General features: G+C 36.5%; 5 protein-coding genes across 8 annotated transcripts in view; 1 reads left to right on the top strand and 4 right to left on the bottom strand.

The window, feature by feature from the left end:
• utp20 (UTP20 small subunit processome component) overlaps nucleotides 1–3481 on the bottom strand; it is a 28232-nt gene extending 24751 nt beyond the window's left edge. Inside the window, exons 1-9 of the mRNA XM_067428556.1 lie at nucleotides 3300–3481; nucleotides 2990–3070; nucleotides 2824–2890; nucleotides 2411–2543; nucleotides 2150–2338; nucleotides 1395–1476; nucleotides 1181–1318; nucleotides 940–1095; nucleotides 397–543 (exon numbers count right to left, since the gene is read on the bottom strand). Coding sequence (XP_067284657.1) covers nucleotides 397–543; nucleotides 940–1095; nucleotides 1181–1318; nucleotides 1395–1476; nucleotides 2150–2338; nucleotides 2411–2543; nucleotides 2824–2890; nucleotides 2990–3070; nucleotides 3300–3350 — 1044 coding nt within the window. The 5' untranslated portion in view covers nucleotides 3351–3481. The remainder of the gene's footprint in view (nucleotides 1–396; nucleotides 544–939; nucleotides 1096–1180; nucleotides 1319–1394; nucleotides 1477–2149; nucleotides 2339–2410; nucleotides 2544–2823; nucleotides 2891–2989; nucleotides 3071–3299) is intronic.
• A 675-nt stretch (nucleotides 3482–4156) lies between these two features.
• Nucleotides 4157–10681, top strand: slc5a8 (solute carrier family 5 member 8). 2 transcript variants are annotated; one of them, XM_067426926.1, is made up of 15 exons: nucleotides 4157–4819; nucleotides 5992–6057; nucleotides 6148–6199; nucleotides 6537–6604; nucleotides 7329–7483; nucleotides 7557–7697; nucleotides 7809–7938; nucleotides 8071–8159; nucleotides 8302–8411; nucleotides 8496–8563; nucleotides 8647–8733; nucleotides 9891–10090; nucleotides 10159–10262; nucleotides 10345–10433; nucleotides 10553–10681. In XM_067426926.1, the coding sequence occupies exons 1-15, from the start codon at nucleotides 4478–4480 to the stop codon at nucleotides 10661–10663; spliced, it is 1812 nt and encodes a 603-aa protein (XP_067283027.1). In that variant the 5' UTR covers nucleotides 4157–4477; the 3' UTR covers nucleotides 10664–10681. The 2 variants fall into 2 exon arrangements, with proteins under 2 accessions (XP_067283027.1, XP_067283029.1); XM_067426928.1 differs by lacking the exon at nucleotides 10553–10681 and having other exon boundaries at nucleotides 9891–10032; nucleotides 10143–10405.
• Nucleotides 10682–10860: 179 nt separating this feature from the next.
• lyrm5a (LYR motif containing 5a) lies at nucleotides 10861–11557 on the bottom strand. Of its 2 annotated transcripts, none has more exons than XM_067428149.1 (3): nucleotides 11484–11557; nucleotides 11203–11283; nucleotides 10861–11086 (listed from the first exon to the last, which is right to left on the bottom strand). In XM_067428149.1, the coding sequence occupies exons 2-3, from the start codon at nucleotides 11245–11247 to the stop codon at nucleotides 10874–10876; spliced, it is 258 nt and encodes an 85-aa protein (XP_067284250.1). In that variant the 5' UTR covers nucleotides 11248–11283; nucleotides 11484–11557; the 3' UTR covers nucleotides 10861–10873. The 2 variants fall into 2 exon arrangements, with proteins under 2 accessions (XP_067284250.1, XP_067284251.1); XM_067428150.1 differs by having other exon boundaries at nucleotides 11432–11490.
• Nucleotides 11558–11707: 150 nt separating this feature from the next.
• On the bottom strand, nucleotides 11708–18302 carry usp18 (ubiquitin specific peptidase 18). Its single transcript, XM_067427279.1, has 10 exons — nucleotides 17900–18302; nucleotides 14876–14972; nucleotides 14652–14788; nucleotides 14494–14573; nucleotides 14274–14408; nucleotides 14074–14169; nucleotides 12523–12672; nucleotides 12280–12432; nucleotides 12154–12188; nucleotides 11708–12004 (listed from the first exon to the last, which is right to left on the bottom strand). The coding sequence occupies exons 1-10, from the start codon at nucleotides 17967–17969 to the stop codon at nucleotides 11947–11949; spliced, it is 1011 nt and encodes a 336-aa protein (XP_067283380.1). The 5' UTR covers nucleotides 17970–18302; the 3' UTR covers nucleotides 11708–11946.
• Nucleotides 18303–21010: 2708 nt separating this feature from the next.
• On the bottom strand, nucleotides 21011–23029 carry pex26 (peroxisomal biogenesis factor 26). 2 transcript variants are annotated; one of them, XM_067427197.1, is made up of 5 exons: nucleotides 22646–23029; nucleotides 22136–22282; nucleotides 21707–22029; nucleotides 21420–21566; nucleotides 21011–21342 (listed from the first exon to the last, which is right to left on the bottom strand). In XM_067427197.1, exons 1-5 carry the CDS (start codon nucleotides 22849–22851, stop codon nucleotides 21239–21241), a joined length of 927 nt encoding a protein of 308 aa, XP_067283298.1. In that variant the 5' UTR covers nucleotides 22852–23029; the 3' UTR covers nucleotides 21011–21238. The 2 variants fall into 2 exon arrangements, with proteins under 2 accessions (XP_067283298.1, XP_067283297.1); XM_067427196.1 differs by having other exon boundaries at nucleotides 21011–21566.
• Nucleotide 23030: the final 1 nt, after the last annotated feature.

The raw sequence follows: 23030 nt of genomic DNA on the forward strand, positions 1-23030 counted from the left end.
CCAGCACTCTGATGCAACAGTCCTCTGAGACATTTTACATGTATTAATAAATAGAGCCAAACTAAGGAAACTGCTAAGACTCCCTATTTTAATATCAGTGTCAGGCAAGTCAGGTAACTGCTCAATTTGTGCAAGATTATTATAAAGTCACTTCTAAAAACTTAATTAAAAGTCATGCATGTCATACGTGATGCAAGCAAGCAAAGCACAAGAACTTTTGTAATGTTCACATCTAGAAAACACAGACTCCCACTAGTGTTTGTGATAAACACTGAGATGTTAGTCCATCCAAGTCGGTACATGAAATCACAGACGTCGCTCGATAAGAATTGCAGTTTAAAAATGGTCCTGTCCAAATAGGGCTTTTGAGTGGTAGAAAAACACACACATACAAACCTCACAAACAGACTGTGGTTTTGTGATCTTTGCACCTTTGCGATGCTCCACAAGTGTATGGTAGATGTACAGAATCCGCTCCAAGTGTTCATTAGCTGGGTCGGCATGGCTTGTCTCTAACTTTCCAAGAACTTCTTTCAGAGACCCCTGCAACACACAAATATACAAATAAAGACCATTAAAACACCATAATAATATATTAATAATAAACTGGTTCTTAATATTTATATCTGCAATGGGATTGTATAAAATAAATACTGATTTTTTTGACGTTCATGTATAATATATATATAAATATATTAAATAACACACACACTGTATATTTACATGGACAAAATAATGTTCAGATGATTAATATGTTTAGCTGATTAATATGTTTAGCCGATGTATTGTTCCATTACAAGCAGTTACTATAGCATGTATTTTAACACAACAGAAATTACGAAAATCAGCATCTAGAATGGGAACAATCACTTTATAAAAAGGGCATAAAACATTCAAGTCCATATTATACGGTTTGTCAGACAAACTTGATTATCTTACCTGTAAGGAGTCCCACAGGACCAGCATGTGTTCTTTGTCAACATAGTTAGCTGAAGACTCAGCCATGTGGTCCAGAGTTTCTTTGATAGTGTCCCAAGGCAAATCAACCTCCTGACCGACTGCTGGGCCAAGCTTCTGCAACACCGCCGGAAGAACCTGACAACAACAACAGTACTGTTAATCCCTGACAGAACAAACATTTATTATGTGATGCGTTTGGTTTTCTGTGATGTGGTCTCACCGTAGAGGCACAGGAGTGGAACATGTTACGGACACCTCGACACATCTCAAAGATCAGCTGACCGGCTCCTCTGGCCTTCTGAGGATGCTCTGACAGGTTGGAGAATATGAGTGTGAAGAGCGCATCATAATCTGTAACCTTTTGGACAAGAGACAGATGCGTTAGTTTAAGCTTAGGACTTGATGAAAATAACATGAGATGCTAAAAGACTGACCTTTCTCATCAGAAAAGAGAAGCTCTCTGCAGCAAAGTTACGGATGTGATCCTTCTTGTGCGCCAGAAGTTCACTGTAAAGACTGATTTAGAAAGAGTAAGACTTTACTATAACGATCCATTTGTTAACATTAGTTAACACTTCTAAGGCATTTATTCATCTTAAATTCATAATTTAATAATACATTATTAATATCAAAAGATGCATCCATTAATATTTAATTGACCTCAAATTACATGAATTAACAATAAACAGTTGATAAAGTTGAATGAATGCTGTAATAAATGTCTTACTCATTGTTAGTTAATAAAAAAAAATTAACTGTCACCCCTCTTTTTGAGCACAGACGTGAATAACTCAAAAAGTTGTAATTCATAAATTATTTGGAATACAGACCTCTAAGGTTGGTCTCTTGTAAAAGAACTGAAAATTATTGCTAAGGTGAAATGACTTGAATAAACCTGTAAAAAGTTTGTTTACTACAAAGCAAATGTACTGAACTAAACATGTTTTTTTATACAAAATATGTATTTCACAAAATAATTTGGGCTTTAAAATTGCTAGAAAAAAACCAAGTCATATGCCTAACCAAGTTGTTTTCCAAATTTTAAGTTCAAGTAAGATTTTAGCTAAGCACTCTGCCATTGAATCAATATACTGTATATATATTAAAAATAATGTAGGACATGAGACATTATCAGGATTCACAAATTTCCCCCATTGCATTATACTTTATATTTATTTCTACTTCTCACCTGTATATCTTGTCCATATCCTTCACCATCATCCTCCACAGGTATTTGTACAGGTATGACAGACACGTGAAGGCCCATTCCAACACTTCAGTGTCTTGTGTGTCCAGTATAGACGTGATGATGATGAAAAAGTCAGGGAAATGGGGGTAAAAGTCCATCTGGAGGTCCCGAGCCAGTTGGATTACAAGACTGAAAGCAAGAGTGGAGTTAACATGGATTCGTCTGCCTGTTTATTTTAAACAAAGACTGAGAGGTACTCACTCCAGAAGAGGCTGGTAAGCCATGTTGCTCTTCACTGACAGGTGGGTCTTCAGACTCTCCACAATAGTGTTTTGGTGAAACACCAGCATGTTGAAAGACTGACTCTTGCTTGACACCTCTCGAAAAAACGTTGCTGTAGAACCGACAAGAACAGATTAATACTCAAACCAAATCTCTTATTGTCACTATACCATATTCTTGACACTAACAGAGAGCAGTGTTTATATAGTTTATTCTAAATATTTTGACTTAGTTTGTTGTGATTTTTTTCATGATTTTGGTTAACTACAATAACACTTACAGAGTGACAATAGACAAGGTGTACAGATCCCAAATTAAATAAAAAGTATGTACAATATCCTCATTACATAGTGTATTGTCATATTAAAAGCAAACAGAACATTGTTACTTACTGAAGTGCTCTGTCAAATTCAAGTCTTTCCATTTTATTAGAGCTTCATAAAAATAGGTTTCTACCTCCTGAAAAAATAAAGAGAATTCAGCAGGATTCATAGAAAACACAAAAAACTACAACGTTGATAACAATGAGTTATTATCTGAAATAAACAAGACTCATACCTCAGCATAACTTCCAGTCCTGTCAATGCGATGAATGACATCAATGTTTACTTTTGCGAGCCTTTCAGAAAACGTAACAAACTGGAAAATAAAAAATATGAAGACATCTTAACTGAATGGAAACTTCCTCGCGTTAGAACTAAGTATATTGAACTGTATAGATGAAAATGTCATTATTAAAAGCAGTCTTATATACAGCCAATTCAATATGTTAAACTCTATTCGTTTCGATAAATGAAATAAAACATTATGTTTGTCAGATAAGTTACATGAGCTGCAGTCTCCAGCATGCGTTGTTCAATAAACTTACGCGGAAAGTGTTTTCTGATTTATGAGACGGGGGTTTGGCTTTGAGCTTCATTTTGCTGTATTTTCTGACGACCAAATATAGAAATTAAGGGTATTCCGTGAATTTAAAAATATATATATATGCGTTATCAGTTGCTGTGAAATTGTTGCTACACATGCCGTCTCAGGGAATCGCCATCTTGAATGATGCATTATGGGTAAAGCGTAGACTTTTCCTTTTTTTTTTTTTTCAAAATAAATGTCCTATTACGTTTAGAAGAGCATTAGGAAAGATCATGCCTCGTTAAAGGTTTTTTTTTTTTTTCAGTCATTACCAAAATATTTAGTTTTTGTCTTTCCGTCCACCAGGGCTGTTATTATTATAACTGAAACTAGACCGAAAACCATAAAAAAATGAAAAAAAATAAACATTAAATAAACTAAACTCAAGATAAAATAAAATAAAAACATTTTATTTCACCTACATGCCTATATAGACATGTTTAAAAATTGTACATGACAAACACACAACAAAATCACTAAAACTTTAACTGAAATGAAAATAAAAATATAAAATATAAACATAAAATAACAATAAAATATCAATAAAAAAAACCTGATACTAAAATAACACTGGTCATTTAACCAAGGGTTGAATTATGTATAATAATAAATCATAAGATAATATACAAAATGTTCTATACATATATTTAAAATTACATTTACTTATTTCTAAACATTATTGTGTTGCATGCATAACCAGTTGCCAATTATGCTAAACATTATCTCCAAAAGTTGTATTACTTAAAGCTATACACATACATACAAAAAATGAATAAGGTTAAAAACATTAGGCTGCATTTGTAATTAATAGGGAGTGAATTATCTGTCTGTATCACACACATACGAATAAACACATTATGTTTATTATAATTATTCCAGCCCAACTGCTGTATAAGGAGGAATGAATGTGATACGGGTGGGATGATGACAAGCATGCAGCTCCAGGAACAATCACAGTCTCTCTGACTGACTGCACCGCAAAGAGGCTCCTCAGACTGTCAAGACAATCTCTGAGCTAAAGTAAGCTGTCAGTGAGTACATTCCTAATGATCACTGATAATATTTTGCAAACAGAGCTACAAAGGCTGCCTTGCAAATTCAAGAGATCCTATTAAAGAAGTTCAGACGTGCACCAAGATGTCAAGTGGACCCTCCTTTAGTGTGTGGGACTATGTGGTCTTCACCTTAATGCTGGTCGTCTCTGCAGGCGTCGGGGTGTATTACGCCTTTGCCGGAGGAGGTCAGAGCAGCTCCGCAGACTTTCTGGTGGGTGGAAGGAGTATGACGGCGTTACCGGTGGCCCTGTCCCTGACGGCCAGCTTCATGTCAGCCATCACTGTTTTGGGGACCCCCGTGGAGGTATATCAGTATGGAGCCATCTTCATCCTCGTCTGCTTTTCTTTTGTTCTGATGGTGGTTATTAGTTCTGAGATCTTCCTGCCAATTTTCTACAGACTGGGCATAACCAGCACCTATGAGGTGAGATGAGAAAAAAAATAACTGGAAGGAAAAGACATAAACACCTTTTATTTAATTCAGGGTTCAAATTGTAAGCATTTCTGAAATGTTGCCAAGGCAATTAAGTAACTGAAACATGTTAAAGTTAAAGCATTAGAATGATTAACTGCACTGAAAAAAAGCAAAACACACATTGTCCAATTTATTTAATCTTATTATTTGCGATCTATGCAACAAAATTGTTTTTCTCTTCTTAACGTGATTTCTTTGCTTTCGAATAATGTAATACTCTAAAATGTGCAATCTACTAGATTACATTATTTGGGGTAAATGTGAACCAATTAAGTACTTTAACATGATTTTTGCTGAAACTGTAGTTCCCAGCATGCTTTGCTTGGGACTTGACGAGAAGAGTAAAATTGTTGAATTTAAGTGTTATTTTATGTGTTTTTTCTGCAAAATTAGATAAGGGGGAGACTTTCTATTGTTAAATAGTGTTTCATGTTTAATTAAGTTGCAATAATTAGAACCATTTCAATTATACTGGGTTACGATAGTGGAGAAGAGTGGAGCGATTGCTTAGGCTGTGGACTGAGACATGTCATTAAAGAGAATTACATAGCACTTGGCATGTTCATAATGTGCTATTGCTGACTAACAGAATGAAAACTAGTTAGTACAGTCTTATAAATCAGTTAAGTGACCACAAAAATGTACAAAAACAAAATAAGCTTGTGTTTTTGATTAAAGAGGAAGGGTCTCAAGCCCCCTGAACATACCACTGTTGTTAGGAAGCCAAATTAAAATCCTTTTGAGATGCAATGGGTTACTTAAAAATTACTTCTTTCCATGATGTTAAAGTTATGTGAACAAATCATGTTTGTTTAACTTAATTGAATCATGTAGAACTGATGTACATGATTAAATCATGTAAATCCAACACATCTTTTTTTTCATTGTGTAAATACATAATAACTAAAAAACTAATAATATAATACTAATAATTTAAACCTAATAAAATCACAAAACATAATGAAATGACACAATTTGTTACTATAATTAACTAAACAAAAAAATAAAAACTAATTTCAAATATATTAAAATGTGTCAATAATACATTCATTCTGATGTAAAAGCAATGCAAGCATGTTACTACATTTTTGCCCCTCTACTGTTTTAATAATTTGTTTCAGTATCTGGAGATGCGTTACAATAAAGTAATCCGACTTTTTGGGACAGTCCTGTTTATCATACAGACAGTGAGTTTTTGTTGTTGTTGCTATTATTAGTCTTATAATAGCAAAAATCGTAGCTCAATGTAGTTTAGAGTATTTTCCATCTCTTCTCAGGTACTGTACACTGGTCTGGTTATTTATGCTCCAGCTTTGGCTTTAAACCAAGGTAGGATTTTTTTTTTTTTTGCTTTAAGTTTAATTTTCTTCCTTTTCCATTTAAAAGGTGGGATTTTAGAGTCTTTTAAAACCATTATTTCTTAATGTGAACAACATTTTAATAATATAATGAACCATTTTCTACAATAAAGTACCTTACAGTGCTATGAAAAGTTTCCATGAATATTTAAGATTATTCATGGAAGTATAGATGGCAATAAAGAACCTTTATTTTCTAAGAGTGTAAATTCGAACTGCATTATTTGTTAAGTGCATGGTGTAACAAGTATGCTTAATAATGTGCAGCACTCTATGGTCAAGTGAACTCCTCCTCTCTCTCTTCTCAGTCACAGGTGTGGATCTCTGGGGTGCTGTCATGTCAACTGGAGTTGTCTGCACCCTTTACTGTACATTAGTAAGTTTGAAAAAGTGTAGAACTGCACAATTCTGAATAAATTGAGAATCACAATTTTTGGGTTTAAAATATTCTTGTTATTTTTTAACCCTTAAATGCATGAATCTTTCACCAATCATCATTACATATTTTGGTCTGGATCTCTGAAGATCTGGATGGATCTCTATCTTGTTGCGATAATATAAAACTCTCCTGATATTAGAATAATAATTACAGAATAATAAAATAAAGCATGTTTTGTTACCTTTTAGAGCTTGGAAGGGTTCCATTTGAGTAATGTTTTATACCATCACGATTGTCCTCGTTTCCCAGTATATTCAGCATCTGGCTCATATTCGCAATCGCAAACATATTCTCAAAACTATAATTTTCAACATCTTCAAAATTCATATTCTTTAACAGATCCACCAACAAATGGCACCGACACTAATATTTGATTGCGTTCAATACTTGCTCTTGAAATCGCTGAGCTATTGCAAGTTTTGCTGATGATACTTCCTATTCTTTTGTTTTCCTATTATTTCTTTTGACAAAAAGTTAATACAAACCTACATATAACAAAACAGGCATTTAATTGTATTATTTTTTCTTGTTATATTGTTTATTTTGAATTGATTAAGGAATACTAAGAAGGCTGATGTCTAACTTAAAAAAAATGAATGAGGATGGCAGGGACGATGGACTGATGGAGCACTGATGGAGAACTCTCTCTTTACCTTGGCAGGGCGGACTGAAGGCAGTGGTGTGGACAGATGTATTTCAGGTTGGCATCATGTTGGCTGGTCTTTTGGCTGTCATCGTCCAATCAGTGCTGCTGCAGGGTGGGATCTCCACTATCATCAGTGACTCTGCCAAGGGCGGCCGGCTCAACCTATGGGAGTGAGTTGTGACATGACTGACAAGTACAGGAATGCATAATTAAACACTCTCATATCGTGTCCAACCCCTTCAGCTTTGATCCAAACCCTCTGAGGAGACACACATTCTGGAGCATCACAATTGGAGGGACGTTCCTATGGACCAGCGTCTATGGCATTAATCAAGCTCAGGTGCAGAGATACATATCATGCAAGTCCCTGTTCCATGCTAAAATGTGAGCATTTCACAAAAAATAACTCTCAGATTTAAACTACTAAAAGAAATGCAATGTGAAACTAAACCTTTGTGTGTGTGTGTGTGTGTGTGTGTGTTTGTCTCCATCCAGGGCTTTGTACATTAATTTAGTGTCTCTCTGGGTTATTTCATTATGCTCAGTGTTTTGTGGCTTGTGTTTATACTCCATTTATAAGAACTGTGATCCATGGACAGCAAAGAAGGTGTCTGCTCAAGACCAGGTATGCCACAAACAACAGCAATGCATCTCAAATGCAACAACATTATAATCTGTGCATGTTATTATAAGTACCCTATTACCAATCGACTCTATATATGCAACATAAGTGTCTCTTTTTATAATATACAATAAGCTTATGCCATACCTGGTTCTGGACATCCTGAGCCAATACCCTGGTCTGCCTGGACTGTTTGTGGCAGCAGCATATAGTGGCACTTTAAGGTTTGTTCCCTATTAAGATCTTCTGTAGAACACAAAATAAGGTATTTAGCAGAATGTCCAAGCAGCTCTTTGCCAATGAAACTATGGCTTAAAAAAGTACAACTACGTTTTCTTAAGCATGTATTATATTTATTGTCTCCAGTACAGTCTCCTCCAGTGTAAATGCTTTGGCTGCGGTAACTATTACAGATCTGATGCGTCCGTACTTCAGTCTGTCAGAGAGGCAGCTGTCCTGGGCTTCAAAGGGCATGAGTGAGCAAATATCTTAATTTAGAGCCCATTAACGCATAATCAGTGATTCCAACCATTAAACTAGATGATGTCCCCCAATCACAGGTGTGGTTTATGGTGCTGTGTGCATTGGAATGGCTGGTCTTGCATCTTTGATGGGAGGAATGCTGCAGGTGGGTTACTGATGAATCATGTGAAAATAGCACTGCGAATGATGGCATAATCCCAATTTTCATGTCTGTTTGTTCCTCAACAGGCCGCTATTAGTATTATAGGAGTGGTTGGCGGACCTCTACTCGGTCTCTTTTCTCTTGGCATTCTGTTTCCATGTGCCAACACAAAGGTCATTATGGCTACATTTTAACCTCAAATCTCACCACCTTTTTTTTTCTTTTAGTGTAGACTTAAATGGTTGTAATTGATTGGTCTCTTTTTAAAAAAAGATTCTCAGCAGATTTTTTTTATTGTAAAAAAAAGTTATAGAAGTTAGTTTTATGTAGCAAATGTACCAAACTAATCATTTTTTATTTTAAATTGTCAATATGTATTTAACAAAATAATTTAGGTCTAAAAATGCTAGAAACTATATGTCTAGTTGTGTTCCATATTTGAATTTAATATTACAAAAGTTTTGCCCACTAAAAGGGTTTAAAGTACCACTTCTATGGTAAAGCAATATATAATTTCAATAAAAATATTTCAATAAAAAGTAATAAAAATGGCTACACAGGATGAATTTTAAGGGGTTAAGCTTTTAAATGATTCTAATTCATGCATTTCTGCATTGCTGCAGGTTTTATGAAGGTAATTTTAAGGCCCTTTTAAGGACCAAGTAAAGAACATTTCAGGGAATAAACTGAATAAATAAATTGAACAGTTCAAATATCTGCCAGTGGCTCGGAAAATCTGAACTCACTAACAGATATTTGTTCTTGCTTTAAGCATAAATTCACTTACTTTAGTCCAGCTTTTCACAACTTCATTTCACATTTCCACCTCATGTAAAAGTATCTTGATTTAAAGATTTAGATATTTGCCCTGGAAAATAGGACATAAATACTGGGGAAGAAAATCACTTTTTGCAATACATGCCTTTATGAATAGATTGTCCGGTTTCACACATGGCTCAAGTAGTCCCAGACTAAAATACATTTTTGAGCTATCTTAACTGAAAGCAACTTGCAGTGACATATCTTAAAATAAGTCAAGTGTCATTGTTTTGTCTCAAGAAGCACACCAGGGTTTTTAAGGCACATTTAAAAAGCTATAAATGTCCTAATTTAACTAATGCATAGCTATGGCTTATTCTGTGAAACCATTCCTAAGACTTTCTCCTCTGATTTAAGACCTTCTTTTGTGTAAGGATGAATTAAGACATTTTAAGACCTGCAGAAACCATGAAAAGCAATACAAAGTGTCTGTTAACCGGCTAAAGTGTATTTTTCTTTATAAAATGCAAAAATCTAGTGGTCATTACAATGGCAAGTCTGTCTGTTTTAGGGAGGTTTGGCAGGGCTGCTGTCTGGTTTGGTGCTGTCATTGTGGGTGTGCATTGGAGCACAGATATACCCTCCACAACCTGAGAACAGCAGACCATTGCCTCTGACGACACACGGCTGTAACTTCTCAATGGCACCAGATGGCACTAACTGGACTGCAAACATGGACAACTTCATATTAAAAGAGGAGAATCTACAAAGGTAGGTTGTGGAAATCATTTGAGTCAAAATCTATTGGCTAAGATGTAACAAGATCTATTTCTCAACAGGCCTTTCCTGGCTGATAATTGGTACTCACTCTCATACCTGTACTTCGGCCCATTGGGAACTGTGACGGTCATCGCCGTAGGGCTTATTACCAGCATACTTTCGGGTACGAGACATTTCGACATGTGCACTCTGCATAATGCTGTCATTGTTAAGAGTAACTGATGTTTTCTATATGTGTCTCCAAGGGGGCAGACAGATGATTCTGCAGCCCGGGCTCACGCTATCAAAAGAGGACCTCACCTGCTACAAAGCCTACAACATATTCAAAGAAAAAGTGAGTATACATTTTATTGCATATAAAATTGTATATACAAGTCTATGTACACACACAAATTTACATATACTCACAGTGTTCCCATTACTTTTTCCATTTTCAACTATTTGCACTAAAAGTTTTCCAGTAGGTCGGGCAAGCTTGACCTGGTGCAGGAGCTGGAGAAATCCTTTGGAAAAACCAACCTCGCTTTCGGTGATGTTGAATTATCTACTCAAACAATTCCTTAAAGCACCATTAAACTGAAGGGTCTTTAAATAAACATGCATGCATAGCTATTATGAAACATGTCACTTTCATTACAATTAACGGCTCCATTGTAAATGTAACAAAGATGTAGTTATAGAAAAAAAAACATATGTCCAAATCTGTTGTAATCATACAGATATTTGAAAACTTTTGAGACATAGTCTGGCACTTGTGACCAAAAACATTGTTGATTAATGCTCTGGATCGTAATAGCGTCTCTTCATTGCTCTGTATTTCCTGAGGAAGTAAAGTGCCTCGAGTTCTTTGATCACAAAGTCTCCACGGTCAATCAGCTGTTTGATTTTCTCAGGATCTGTGACATCTTTGTTCTTCATGAAGGCAGCTTTCAGGCGCTCCCTGAAGTATGTAGTGCCTTTTGGATATTCCCGTCCAAGATACAAAAGCTGCAGAAAATAAATAAATTAGTCATCATTACAATTTTACACATCTTTATGTATTTTGTAACTCTGTTGCAATGCAGTGTTTTGTCTAGTAAAGGAATCTGTCAGAAAATGCTTACATTTTTGTACAATCTGACCACTTCTCCTCTAAGTGGATTAGTCATTTTAACTTGACTAGGTCCTGAGACAAGAGAATATACCTAAAACAGACAAAGTACAAATAACATACATATATATACACACAACACATGCACACAATAGGAACGTGGAAAGAAATTCCCCTTGTTGCAGTCTACATTTTTCGGTTATGGTAGTACGCTAATAATACGGTACTAAATGTCGACGTACCGAGGGGAAAACGTTTAGTTTGGTAGGCTGTTTTATTACAATGTTTGCTCACCTACAAGATCATGACAATGTGTTTCCCAGGACGTGCGGGGGCAATGCCATGACATGGATGCTCTTCAAAATAAGCCTGGAAGCGCGAAGGCTTCTCAAAATAAAAGCCCACTTGCGTTTATTTTTTCATAATAAAAGTCTTCTATTCTATGTATTTTAAGGGCCGTGTATACCTTCATTCCATATATTTATATCTTCAGCAATAACTTGAGATTACAGGCAACATCATTTTAAAACATATTATTTTTATTGCACAATATCCATAAACTCCACAAAATAATCACTTCCAAACCAAATGTCCTATAAACCCCAAATCAACAAGAAAATATACTGGTGACTAACATTCTTAAGCACCTCTCTTCATATGCATACACAAAATATAAATACAATTTGGTCCTATTCCTGGAATATTTCTCTGCATTCAATCATTAAGGAAAACTTTAGTACTGTAGTGTTCCCAGTGGTTATCCAGATGAATTCAAGGTCTTCTTCCTGTACAGAAGCAAGTAGGCCGTGTTGTCTCTAAAACAGTAAACAAAATTATAACCAAGAACTAGAAGATATTGCAAAGTGAATAAAGTAATCATTATTTAACGATTCTGTGTTTGTATGTTGTTTTCTTTTAAAGTGTCTGTGACAAGATAACATGGTAGGCTTAGGTCAAGAATTACCCTTCATATGTGTCCTGCACGTCTGCCCATGTGGCCTGAGAAAAATAAATAAAAATAATTACTTCACCAAATTACATATCAATCTCAGTATGATCTACTTCAGATTCTTCTGTTTCAGTTTCTTACTGGTTGCACGTAACTGTCATTAGCATAGTACCACGCCTGGTCCTCAATTGGCCTGACATAAGCGGTGTAGTGACCAAACATAGGATATCCTATATGAACTATTACTGCATAGAGACTGTAATGCTCATCAGCCCCGGGAGCATCATTCACAACCTAAAACAAGCATACATTAAAATTAAAATATACAAAAATTTGTATTATTATTACTATAATTATTCTTTACAAAATATATACTACACATACATTTTCTGATTGTGCTGTAGCAAAAACACTTGTGTTAAACGTTTCAGGGAAGGTGACTTTGTTGAAGAGTTTCCTGGTGTAGCCACGTTCGATTCTGAATCTTTTCAAGTGGACACACATAATCGGAGGCAATGAAACAAGTTTCTGTGCCTACATGACAAAAAAAAATTCAGTTGTGCATTGTATTGTTAGCTGAAATCAAGTTAAAATCTGGTACTACTTTATTTTACAGTCCTGTTCCTCATGTACTATTATTCTGATTATACTATTAGCAAAAACTGGATAATAATAAGAGTTATAATAAGAGATAATAACCTCAGTTCATTAATTGCCTTTTATAGGTACATGTAAATGCACATACTGTAAAATAAAGTAAATAAATGGAATATTGCATCATTTATTGTAAATTATTAATGACCCATGCACATCAACAACAAAAAAAATGATTCACATGCCCTTGTGACATATTTACTTGTGTGGGTTAGGGCAATCAGATGATATCAACCCAACAGCAAAACACAACTATCTAAACAATTCCCTGTGGACAAAACCAAGTCCTGTTCGAAAAGCCATTTAACTTGGATATACACAGATCAGGCATAACATTATAACCACCTTCCTAATAATGCGTTAGTTCCACTTTTGCTGTCAAAACAGCCCTGACCTGTTGAGGCATGGAATCCACTAGAAGCCTGAAGGTGTGCTGTGGTATCTGGCACCAAGATGTTAGCAGCAAATCCTTTAAGTCTTGTAAGTTGCAAGGTGGGGCCTCCATGGATCAGACTTGTTCAGCACATCCCACAGATGTGCTCGACTGGATTGAGATCTGGAGAATCTCCACAGGGAATACCGTTTCTATGAAAGGTTGTATATGGTCTGGAACAATGCTTAGATGGTACGTGTCAAAGTATTATCCACATGGATAGCAGGACCCAAGGTTTCCCAGAAGAATATTGCCCAAAGCATCACACTGTCTCTGCTGGCTTGCCTTCTTCCCATTGTGCATCCTGGAGCCATGTGCTCAGTGTTTGTGCAATGCACTATGTATTCTGACAATTTCTATCAGAAGCAGAACTAACTTCTTGTCTGTTTGTTTGGATCACACGGGTCCGTCAGTGCATCAATGAGCCTTGGGCGCCCATGACCCTGTCGCCAGTTCACTACTGTTCCTTCCATGGACCACTTTTGATAGATACTGACCACTGCAGACCGGGAACACCCAATCAAAGCTGCTGCTGGGGAGTTCGGATATGCTCTGAACCAGTCTAGCCATCACAATTTGGCCGTAGTCAAACTCATCAACTTTGAGGACTAAATGTTCACTTGCTGCCTAATATATCCCACCCACTAACAGGTGCCATGATGAAGAGATAATCTGTGTTACTCACTTTACATCTCATAATGTTATGCCTGATAAGTGTACATTACAATAGAGAAGAAAAGACTACTGCAACGTCCGTTCCCTGTGACTTTTTTTAAACTGTCAAAAATATAATAATTCTGGAATATTATATTGTTTGAATAATGGCAAAAAAAAATAAAAGCACACACATGAGTGGACGGCTGCTTCTTCTCACACTGGCTACAGTGATTCTCCTCACCATCCACCAGGTTTTGAAGCTGGAAATAAGAGTTAATGCAGCTCTCCTGAAGAACATAAAGAGGAACTGTGTCATTTACATTAAATTGGTATCAAAACCAGTGTATCAATGATTAACAAAACATAATTGATGAATGTTTAACTTGTTTACCAGGGTGTTTCCCCCTTCACAGATCGCCAAAGGAAGGCTGAAAAGTGAGCTGGTGCACCGTTGAATGAATGTGCAATGTGAACATTTCACCTGTGTCTCTACCTTTATCTCATAGAGACTGCGGATTTCCTGAGCCTGAAAGATTGAAGGCATATATAATTTAATATTCTGATTTATATAATAGTTCACACTAAAAAAAAACTCAAGGATACAAACCCACCAAGGAAAGATCAGGCATCTGCTTCTGGGTGAGATTGAGTATAGTGTGGAATATTTCATCCGCATCCTGTTGAGTGCGTCCTACAGCACAATAACAGAATACACTCAGATTGGCACCATTTTCATAAGTATACAATTTTACGTTCATATGATGCATACGGCAAATGGTGTGATGGTAGAGGCTTTTCAGAAGGTCTTTGTGTGGAGCAGGATGTGATGAATCCCTCATAGCTAGTAGGGCATTCTTTAACTGCAGTGGGATGATACTCTGTTTCATCCCATCAGATGGATTCCATCTTTAAACAACAGGAATAAATATTATTTAGCACGTCTTAGTATCTAGTTTTCAAGTGTGCAGCATTCAATATATAATGCAGCTTTACTTGTTCAATATGTCCAGTAGTTCAGTGGTGGCAGAAAATGACTGAAGCAGAGAATTAATACAACAGGACAGACTGTCGTTGAAAAGGCCTCTCACTTCTGAAACATAAAATCATATTTAAGATAATTTTGTTAGTTCCATCATTAGTTTCTGCATATACTTAAAAAAAATTGTTCAGGAGACTAAATTACAATCGTTCAGTTTGGGCTGTTCACACGGAACACTTTTTTTCCAGTCCACTACAAATTCCAAACAGTTGAGACCCATTGACTTCCACAGTATGGGAAAAAATACAATGGAAGTCAATCAAAAATATCTTCTTTTGTGTTCAGCAGGAGAAAAAAAACACATTCATACAGGTTTGGAACAATTTCAGGGTGAGTAAATGTGACATAATTTTTATTTTTGGATGAGACCTTTAAAAAAAAAAGCGTCTCTATAGACTTTGCGTTTGTTGTTGTTCCACTGACCTGCAAAAACGCGTTCTGTTTAAACTGGTGTTCTAATAAAAAAGATTTAGTATGAGGATTTAAGATGGTAAATTATTAAAGCATCTGCTGTCCTACCCAGGGGCGTAACTACAGACAGTGCAGGCAGTGCAGCCGCACTGGGGCCCGTGCGGCAGGGGGGCCCGCAGCACACACGGGCCCATGCCCACATTGCAAACGGGCCCATGGCGACAAAGTGACTCCGCAGAATATTGTGACACTCACATTTCAAATGAAAAGCACTGGCTGTCGCGCTCTTCCGTCACGCTTAGGATAGGCTACTGACCACCTTTTTCATCAGAGCATGTGAGCGGAGCACAGTTGCGTGACGCTCGATCCGCTAGATATTCCGCTCTATGCCAGTGAGCTCCACAATTCACTATAAAATGTGAATTATTTGATTTTAATCTAGCGATTTCAAGCTTTCTTTAGACGTATGTTTCATGTTTGTCATGTATTCACCGAGTTTCAGATTCTCGCAGATAGAAAGCGCACCTTTTTTATTTATTTTACTAAAGCACAAAGTTTTGTTTTTATGTGAGTGTACACAAATAAAAGTAGACAATTAATAATAGTTTATAATTATGTCTCACATTTATCTGTATGGTCAAAAATTACGGAGTATTGCGAGTTATAGGCTATCCCCCGTCATGACTCGTGAGGGGAAAAAGAAAAAAACAGCCGGTACGTGCGTTCTTCAGCCAGAGGGTTAAAGAAAACGTAGCCCATTTAGTTTCATATTTATGTTTAAATAATAGCCCATAATATAATTTATTAATATTATTATTCATTATTTTAATTAGGGATGCATCAAATATTCGGGCGAAAATGGACCATGTGCATTCTCTCGGTGCATTCTTGGCCGAAAGACTTTCATCACCGAAACAATACGTCCGAAATGTGGGCTTCGTCCCGTTTTTTAGCCTGTCTCTCCAATCCGTAGCGGCTCTGAGCAGAGCGCAGCGCACGTCAGAAGCAGAGGTGTGTGTGTGTGTGTGTGTGTGTGTGTGTGTGTGTGTGTGTGTGTGTGTGTGTGTGTGTGTGTGTGTGTGTGTGTGTGTGTGTGTGTAAATCTGAGCGTCATTGGTCTGTCACCGCTCGTCAATGTCAAAATATTTGATAAAACCAATCAAATCAGAGTAGCGCCATAAAATGGCCATTTTTTTAGGAGCGCAACTCGACGTCAAGTAAGATAAATGCAGCTAAACTAAACATTCATGTTTGACAGCTGCTGCTTTAAGTCAGAAATGTTAATCAAAAGAAAAAAATATTTAGGCGAATGAATAAACTTGTTGTGTCTAATTTTTAGACATTTTTAACTGGAAATATGCCTATGTGATTCATAATATAGGCCTAATTAACGAACAAGAAATATTAACAAAGCCATTTTCATCAGATTAGGCATAAGATTAATAATAAATGTGTATATATTGTAAATTAATATAATTCTATTTTTAACATTCAGTAAATAATTTTTTTTTTTTAACTCAGCTTTTTCAGCCTGTATTGGGCATAAGATTAGTATTGAATGTGTTCATATTGTGATTTTAATAAACTTAAAACTTTGATAAATAGTAAATTAAGTAAGTAGATTATCTTAAAAGAACATCTTAAAATGCTCATATGTAGATCATAGAAATAAAAAATTTCTCGGGGGAGCATGTTAGAACCCCCTAACATTTGGGATCTTGGTGATTAAAAACCTGCCCAAATTATTGGGTATGATTAATGCATGTACAGTATGGCCATGCAGTAAGGTGTTAATATTTGCTTTATAAGTAATGATAAACAGCCAATATCTTAGGGGTATGCATGTTTGTAAGCTATTAGTTAATAGCGCAATTTGGACCCTAAACTAAATAGTGTTAACATTTTTTCTACAGGCCTACCCTCACTGGGGGCTGAGCCCCCCTAAAATGATAATCATAGAAACGCCCCTGATTTTCACCATCACCCGCGTGTAGTGCCAGAAGACGCGAATGAGAACATCTGTCTCTGTGCACTCATCCGAAAGCGCGCAGTCTCACAGAGCGCAAATATTGAGTTCTCTTCCAAGTCTTGCGTTTGAACGGACAAACTCACAAAAAAAGTAGCCTATGTCAACATGTCCATCTTGATGAGTCTCTAGTAATATTGTTATCTACTTTTTTTGGCCTTCAGAACATCTTAAAATACACATATGTAGATCCTAGAAATCTAATTTTTCTCGGGGGAGAATGCCCCCGAACCCCCCTAAATAACTGGGGGGCTAACTGCATAGCCTGCACTGGGGCCCATCATTAGTAAGTTACGCCACTGGTCCTACCCGCTCAGGGTGTTCTACTGGTAGTTTAAGCTGTCATGTTAATCAAAAAATATGAACAATTCTTTCTTAGAAATAACCACCTTAATAAAGTAAGTAAAAGGTGTAGCACATCTTGACAGTTCTGAACCGTTTACCCCTTAAAACGATTTGCCACCGTCAGTTCTAAACACCTATCAAAAGTAACTGCCACATTAAAAAAAAATGTTATGGATGCAAGTCTCTGCTGACTTACCATAATTCCTGGGATAGCTCCACGATGTGTAGAGTCGATAATAAGCCATTTTACTCCACAACTCTCCCATTCAGATATATAGCCAACCGCAAAAGCTTCTCAGTTCGAACTCACTAGATCTAAGATCTTTATCTACCGAAACCAGTTATTTTTATAACACAGTGAGCTTTAAACTGTGCATTATTTTATTGGAATTGATATAAGCGCACGCATTATTTACCTTCCTCAATATACTTCAGCTCACTGTTTTCTCGTAGCATAAATGCCAGTTCAGTTTCAGACCTAAACAGAGAAGTCTGATTTTACTTTCAGTTTCAATTCACGCGTCAGTTTCTGTCACAGATACGAAACTAACATAATTAGGTAACATTTTAAAACAACTTTTGGTAACACAGTTTACTATAAGGTCCCATTAGTTAATACAAATGTTATTACGTGTTAGCCCAGGTCAGTGGCGTAACTTACTAATGATGGGCCCCAGTGCAGGCTATGCAGTTAGCCCCCCAGTTATTTAGGGGGGTTCGGGGGCATTCTCCCCCGAGAAAAATTAGATTTCTAGGATCTACATATGTGTATTTTAAGATGTTCTGAAGGCCAAAAAAAGTAGATAACAATATTACTAGAGACTCATCAAGATGGACATGTTGACATAGGCTACTTTTTTTGTGAGTTTGTCCGTTCAAACGCAAGACTTGGAAGAGAACTCAATATTTGCGCTCTGTGAGACTGCGCGCTTTCGGATGAGTGCACAGAGACAGATGTTCTCATTCGCGTCTTCTGGCACTACACGCGGGTGATGGTGAAAATCAGGGGCGTTTCTATGATTATCATTTTAGGGGGGCTCAGCCCCCAGTGAGGGTAGGCCTGTAGAAAAAATGTTAACACTATTTAGTTTAGGGTCCAAATTGCGCTATTAACTAATAGCTTACAAACATGCATACCCCTAAGATATTGGCTGTTTATCATTACTTATAAAGCAAATATTAACACCTTACTGCATGGCCATACTGTACATGCATTAATCATACCCAATAATTTGGGCAGGTTTTTAATCACCAAGATCCCAAATGTTAGGGGGTTCTAACATGCTCCCCCGAGAAATTTTTTATTTCTATGATCTACATATGAGCATTTTAAGATGTTCTTTTAAGATAATCTACTTACTTAATTTACTATTTATCAAAGTTTTAAGTTTATTAAAATCACAATATGAACACATTCAATACTAATCTTATGCCCAATACAGGCTGAAAAAGCTGAGTTAAAAAAAAAAAATTATTTACTGAATGTTAAAAATAGAATTATATTAATTTACAATATATACACATTTATTATTAATCTTATGCCTAATCTGATGAAAATGGCTTTGTTAATATTTCTTGTTCGTTAATTAGGCCTATATTATGAATCACATAGGCATATTTCCAGTTAAAAATGTCTAAAAATTAGACACAACAAGTTTATTCATTCGCCTAAATATTTTTTTCTTTTGATTAACATTTCTGACTTAAAGCAGCAGCTGTCAAACATGAATGTTTAGTTTAGCTGCATTTATCTTACTTGACGTCGAGTTGCGCTCCTAAAAAAATGGCCATTTTATGGCGCTACTCTGATTTGATTGGTTTTATCAAATATTTTGACATTGACGAGCGGTGACAGACCAATGACGCTCAGATTTACACACACACACACACACACACACACACACACACACACACACACACACACACACACACACACACACACACACACACACACACACACACCTCTGCTTCTGACGTGCGCTGCGCTCTGCTCAGAGCCGCTACGGATTGGAGAGACAGGCTAAAAAACGGGACGAAGCCCACATTTCGGACGTATTGTTTCGGTGATGAAAGTCTTTCGGCCAAGAATGCACCGAGAGAATGCACATGGTCCATTTTCGCCCGAATATTTGATGCATCCCTAATTAAAATAATGAATAATAATATTAATAAATTATATTATGGGCTATTATTTAAACATAAATATGAAACTAAATGGGCTACGTTTTCTTTAACCCTCTGGCTGAAGAACGCACGTACCGGCTGTTTTTTTCTTTTTCCCCTCACGAGTCATGACGGGGGATAGCCTATAACTCGCAATACTCCGTAATTTTTGACCATACAGATAAATGTGAGACATAATTATAAACTATTATTAATTGTCTACTTTTATTTGTGTACACTCACATAAAAACAAAACTTTGTGCTTTAGTAAAATAAATAAAAAAGGTGCGCTTTCTATCTGCGAGAATCTGAAACTCGGTGAATACATGACAAACATGAAACATACGTCTAAAGAAAGCTTGAAATCGCTAGATTAAAATCAAATAATTCACATTTTATAGTGAATTGTGGAGCTCACTGGCATAGAGCGGAATATCTAGCGGATCGAGCGTCACGCAACTGTGCTCCGCTCACATGCTCTGATGAAAAAGGTGGTCAGTAGCCTATCCTAAGCGTGACGGAAGAGCGCGACAGCCAGTGCTTTTCATTTGAAATGTGAGTGTCACAATATTCTGCGGAGTCACTTTGTCGCCATGGGCCCGTTTGCAATGTGGGCATGGGCCCGTGTGTGCTGCGGGCCCCCCTGCCGCACGGGCCCCAGTGCGGCTGCACTGCCTGCACTGTCTGTAGTTACGCCCCTGGCCCAGGTCAATTACATAATATGCTAACAAATGCAACTTTTGATAAAAAAAAAATGTTTATTAGTAATTAATGGTGAAATTAATATGAACTAAATATTAAGTACTAAGATTAATACTGTTAAATGCTTTACTTTTTTGCTAGTTCATGTTAAAGTTAACTAATGTTAACGAAGTGTTACCCAACTTTTATCATCATCATTAATAAACAAACATTATTTAATCACTAATACATATTTAAAATTAATGGAAATGTCAAGACACTCTAATATACATGATATAAGCTATCTATATTTTAATATATATAAATCTCTGATTCTTAATTTATATATATATATATATATATATAAAATAAGATATTTATTAATAAAATGAGTCAGTCTTAATAGTGACTAAGTTGTATGAGGTATCTACAGCACAAGTACAGATGCACAGAAACTAATACATTCACAAATACATTTTATTATTATATACTAAAATTACATGTCATCAACATTAAATATTTATCTACAGGATTCTGTCCATTTCAAACAGGCTATCAGTACTATCTTAGATATAATTCATAGATTTATCTATAATATAACTATATTCACCAACACTTGATGTTCATAGAAAACAGGATCTATAACATTTTGTACGGCACTGTTTTCTCACAGCGCAACTCCAGTAAAACTCTAACTTCTGTTGTTGGTCTTGTAATAAGGTCCAAACATGGTGTTCCACATCTGCTGAAGGAGTCCATGCAGGCGGAGCAGCCATGGGAAAGCTGAGGGAAGAGCTGAGAGCGGAGAATTATTTCAGAACAGACTATAGAGTAATTATTTAGAATGCACTGCATAAAGAGGTGTTTCTTGCCTGGGTCCATACGGATGAGAAGGAGATACAGCAACATTAAAGCCAGAAAAACTCTGCGCAGAGAGATGGATCTAATTCTCAAATTGGCTACTGAGAAACCTCGATATAACAGCCTCATTAGGGAATTCAGTCGCTGGGTCGATTTACCTGTCAGTAACACATTGTTGAATCCATTATTTGCTCAAATATTCTACCATAAAAATTAATTATATAGTTCTATATATACTGCACAGAATGTGTTAAATAGAGCATTTTGACTCCAAACAAATAAATTCCAAGAAAGTCACCTTGTTTTGAAGCACTAGTTGTTGCCACCACTGCCACAGATTCAGGATTTGAATTTGACGATGCTGCATTTTTCTCATTTTGAATGTCTAATAAACTATAGGCTGTTTGTCTCTGTTCATCACTGAATGCCACCCGACCCACACTACTCTCCAGCATTTCCAGAGCTTCAGTCGTGTGACCCAACGGCACCAGTATGTGGAGAAAATACAGCTCAGCCACAGTGCTGAACCCTGATTGGCTCATGTTACCAGAGCAGTGCAGCCAATCACAGACTGCTTCCTTCATCACAGCCCGTTCACCCACTTTCACATAGAGTAGAATGCTGTGAAACACAGATCATCTACATTAAGTGTGATGTTGTGGTACTTTGCCCACATTCAAACTGCTTTTAATGTTATTTGTGAGATTAAATGGCAGAATTTTCTCACCACATTTGAATAATCTTGGCAGGAATTTTCTCTGTTTCTCCATATTGCTGCAAAACCCATGACAGAACACCACGCCACTGATTGAGCTCAGCCAGTGCCTGAATCCCCACTATAGTCAAAGCTGCTTTCAGTTCTAAATACTTGAAGCTGTGGGGACAAAGATTTAGTATGAGGATTTAAGATGTTAAAATTATTAAATCATCATGTTAATAGTCAGTTCAATTTACCAGCAGTCCTGGGTCTTATGATTACATGTAACCAGATTCCAAAAATTAAGAACTTGTAAATAGATAACGAGTTTTAAAATAATCACAACCAAACTAGTTACTTTTTTTTTATTGATTAGGCCTACATAATTATTCTCACAACGGTACAATTACTGTATTCTTTGCCTCCTGCGGTTCCATTAGGAACCCCAGGGGATACCCTGAAGTAATGTAATATTTCATGCACTTAATTTTGTTGACAATGATAACAATGTAATGTTTTCTTTCTCTTTGCATTGCTTACCAGTTTTCCTCTTGTTCTACAGAGGAGCCCAAACTCTCAAGTCCTTTCTCGCACGTGTCCAGAGCAGCCTCAAAGTCTTTCTTTACCATTAAATATTCAACGGCAGCGTCTACCTGAGGGGCAAACGGGCACGCGGGTGGGCTGATCAGCCGAACCGAGGCCGAACCACGACCGCCCGCCAGAGACACGGACGAACTGCTCCTCATAACGGACTGCTATTGAGCTTTTAGTGCATTACAGACTTAATATCGAAATAAGAAATTATTTGGAATAATTCAATCGAAATTCTCAATGTCGTTAATTCATTTAAACACTACACGTGGACCATATTCATTCTGTAAACAAAAACTCAGCGCCACTTCCGCAATGGACGTAGTGTAGTGTA

Source organism: Pseudorasbora parva, chromosome 20 (genome assembly GCF_024679245.1).
Source record: "Pseudorasbora parva isolate DD20220531a chromosome 20, ASM2467924v1, whole genome shotgun sequence".
NCBI classification, from domain to species: domain Eukaryota; kingdom Metazoa; phylum Chordata; class Actinopteri; order Cypriniformes; family Gobionidae; genus Pseudorasbora; species Pseudorasbora parva.

What these genes read in the sequence shown, in the direction of transcription:
- slc5a8 (XM_067426926.1), top strand. Translation starts at nt 4,478, where the DNA reads ATGTCAAGTGGACCCTCCTTTAGTGTGTGGGACTATGTGGTCTTCACC. An exon ending in GCACCCTTTACTGTACATTA is followed by an intron (nt 6,605 to 7,328) that starts GTAAGTTTGAAA and finishes TTACCTTGGCAG; the next exon opens with GGCGGACTGAAGGCAGTGGT. An exon ending in TCCCTGTTCCATGCTAAAAT is followed by an intron (nt 7,698 to 7,808) that starts GTGAGCATTTCA and finishes GTCTCCATCCAG; the next exon opens with GGCTTTGTACATTAATTTAG.
- lyrm5a (XM_067428149.1), bottom strand. Translation starts at nt 11,247, where the DNA reads ATGACTAATCCACTTAGAGGAGAAGTGGTCAGATTGTACAAAAAT. An exon ending in TGGTCAGATTGTACAAAAAT is followed by an intron (nt 11,087 to 11,202) that starts GTAAGCATTTTC and finishes TATTTTCTGCAG; the next exon opens with CTTTTGTATCTTGGACGGGA.
- pex26 (XM_067427196.1), bottom strand. Translation starts at nt 22,851, where the DNA reads ATGAGGAGCAGTTCGTCCGTGTCTCTGGCGGGCGGTCGTGGTTCGGCC. An exon ending in GTAGAACAAGAGGAAAACTG is followed by an intron (nt 22,283 to 22,645) that starts GTAAGCAATGCA and finishes TTGTCCCCACAG; the next exon opens with CTTCAAGTATTTAGAACTGA. An exon ending in GCCAAGATTATTCAAATGTG is followed by an intron (nt 22,030 to 22,135) that starts GTGAGAAAATTC and finishes TGTGTTTCACAG; the next exon opens with CATTCTACTCTATGTGAAAG.
- usp18 (XM_067427279.1), bottom strand. Translation starts at nt 17,969, where the DNA reads ATGGGAGAGTTGTGGAGTAAAATGGCTTATTATCGACTCTACACATCG. An exon ending in GAGCTATCCCAGGAATTATG is followed by an intron (nt 14,973 to 17,899) that starts GTAAGTCAGCAG and finishes TTTATGTTTCAG; the next exon opens with AAGTGAGAGGCCTTTTCAAC. An exon ending in CTACTGGACATATTGAACAA is followed by an intron (nt 14,789 to 14,875) that starts GTAAAGCTGCAT and finishes TGTTGTTTAAAG; the next exon opens with ATGGAATCCATCTGATGGGA.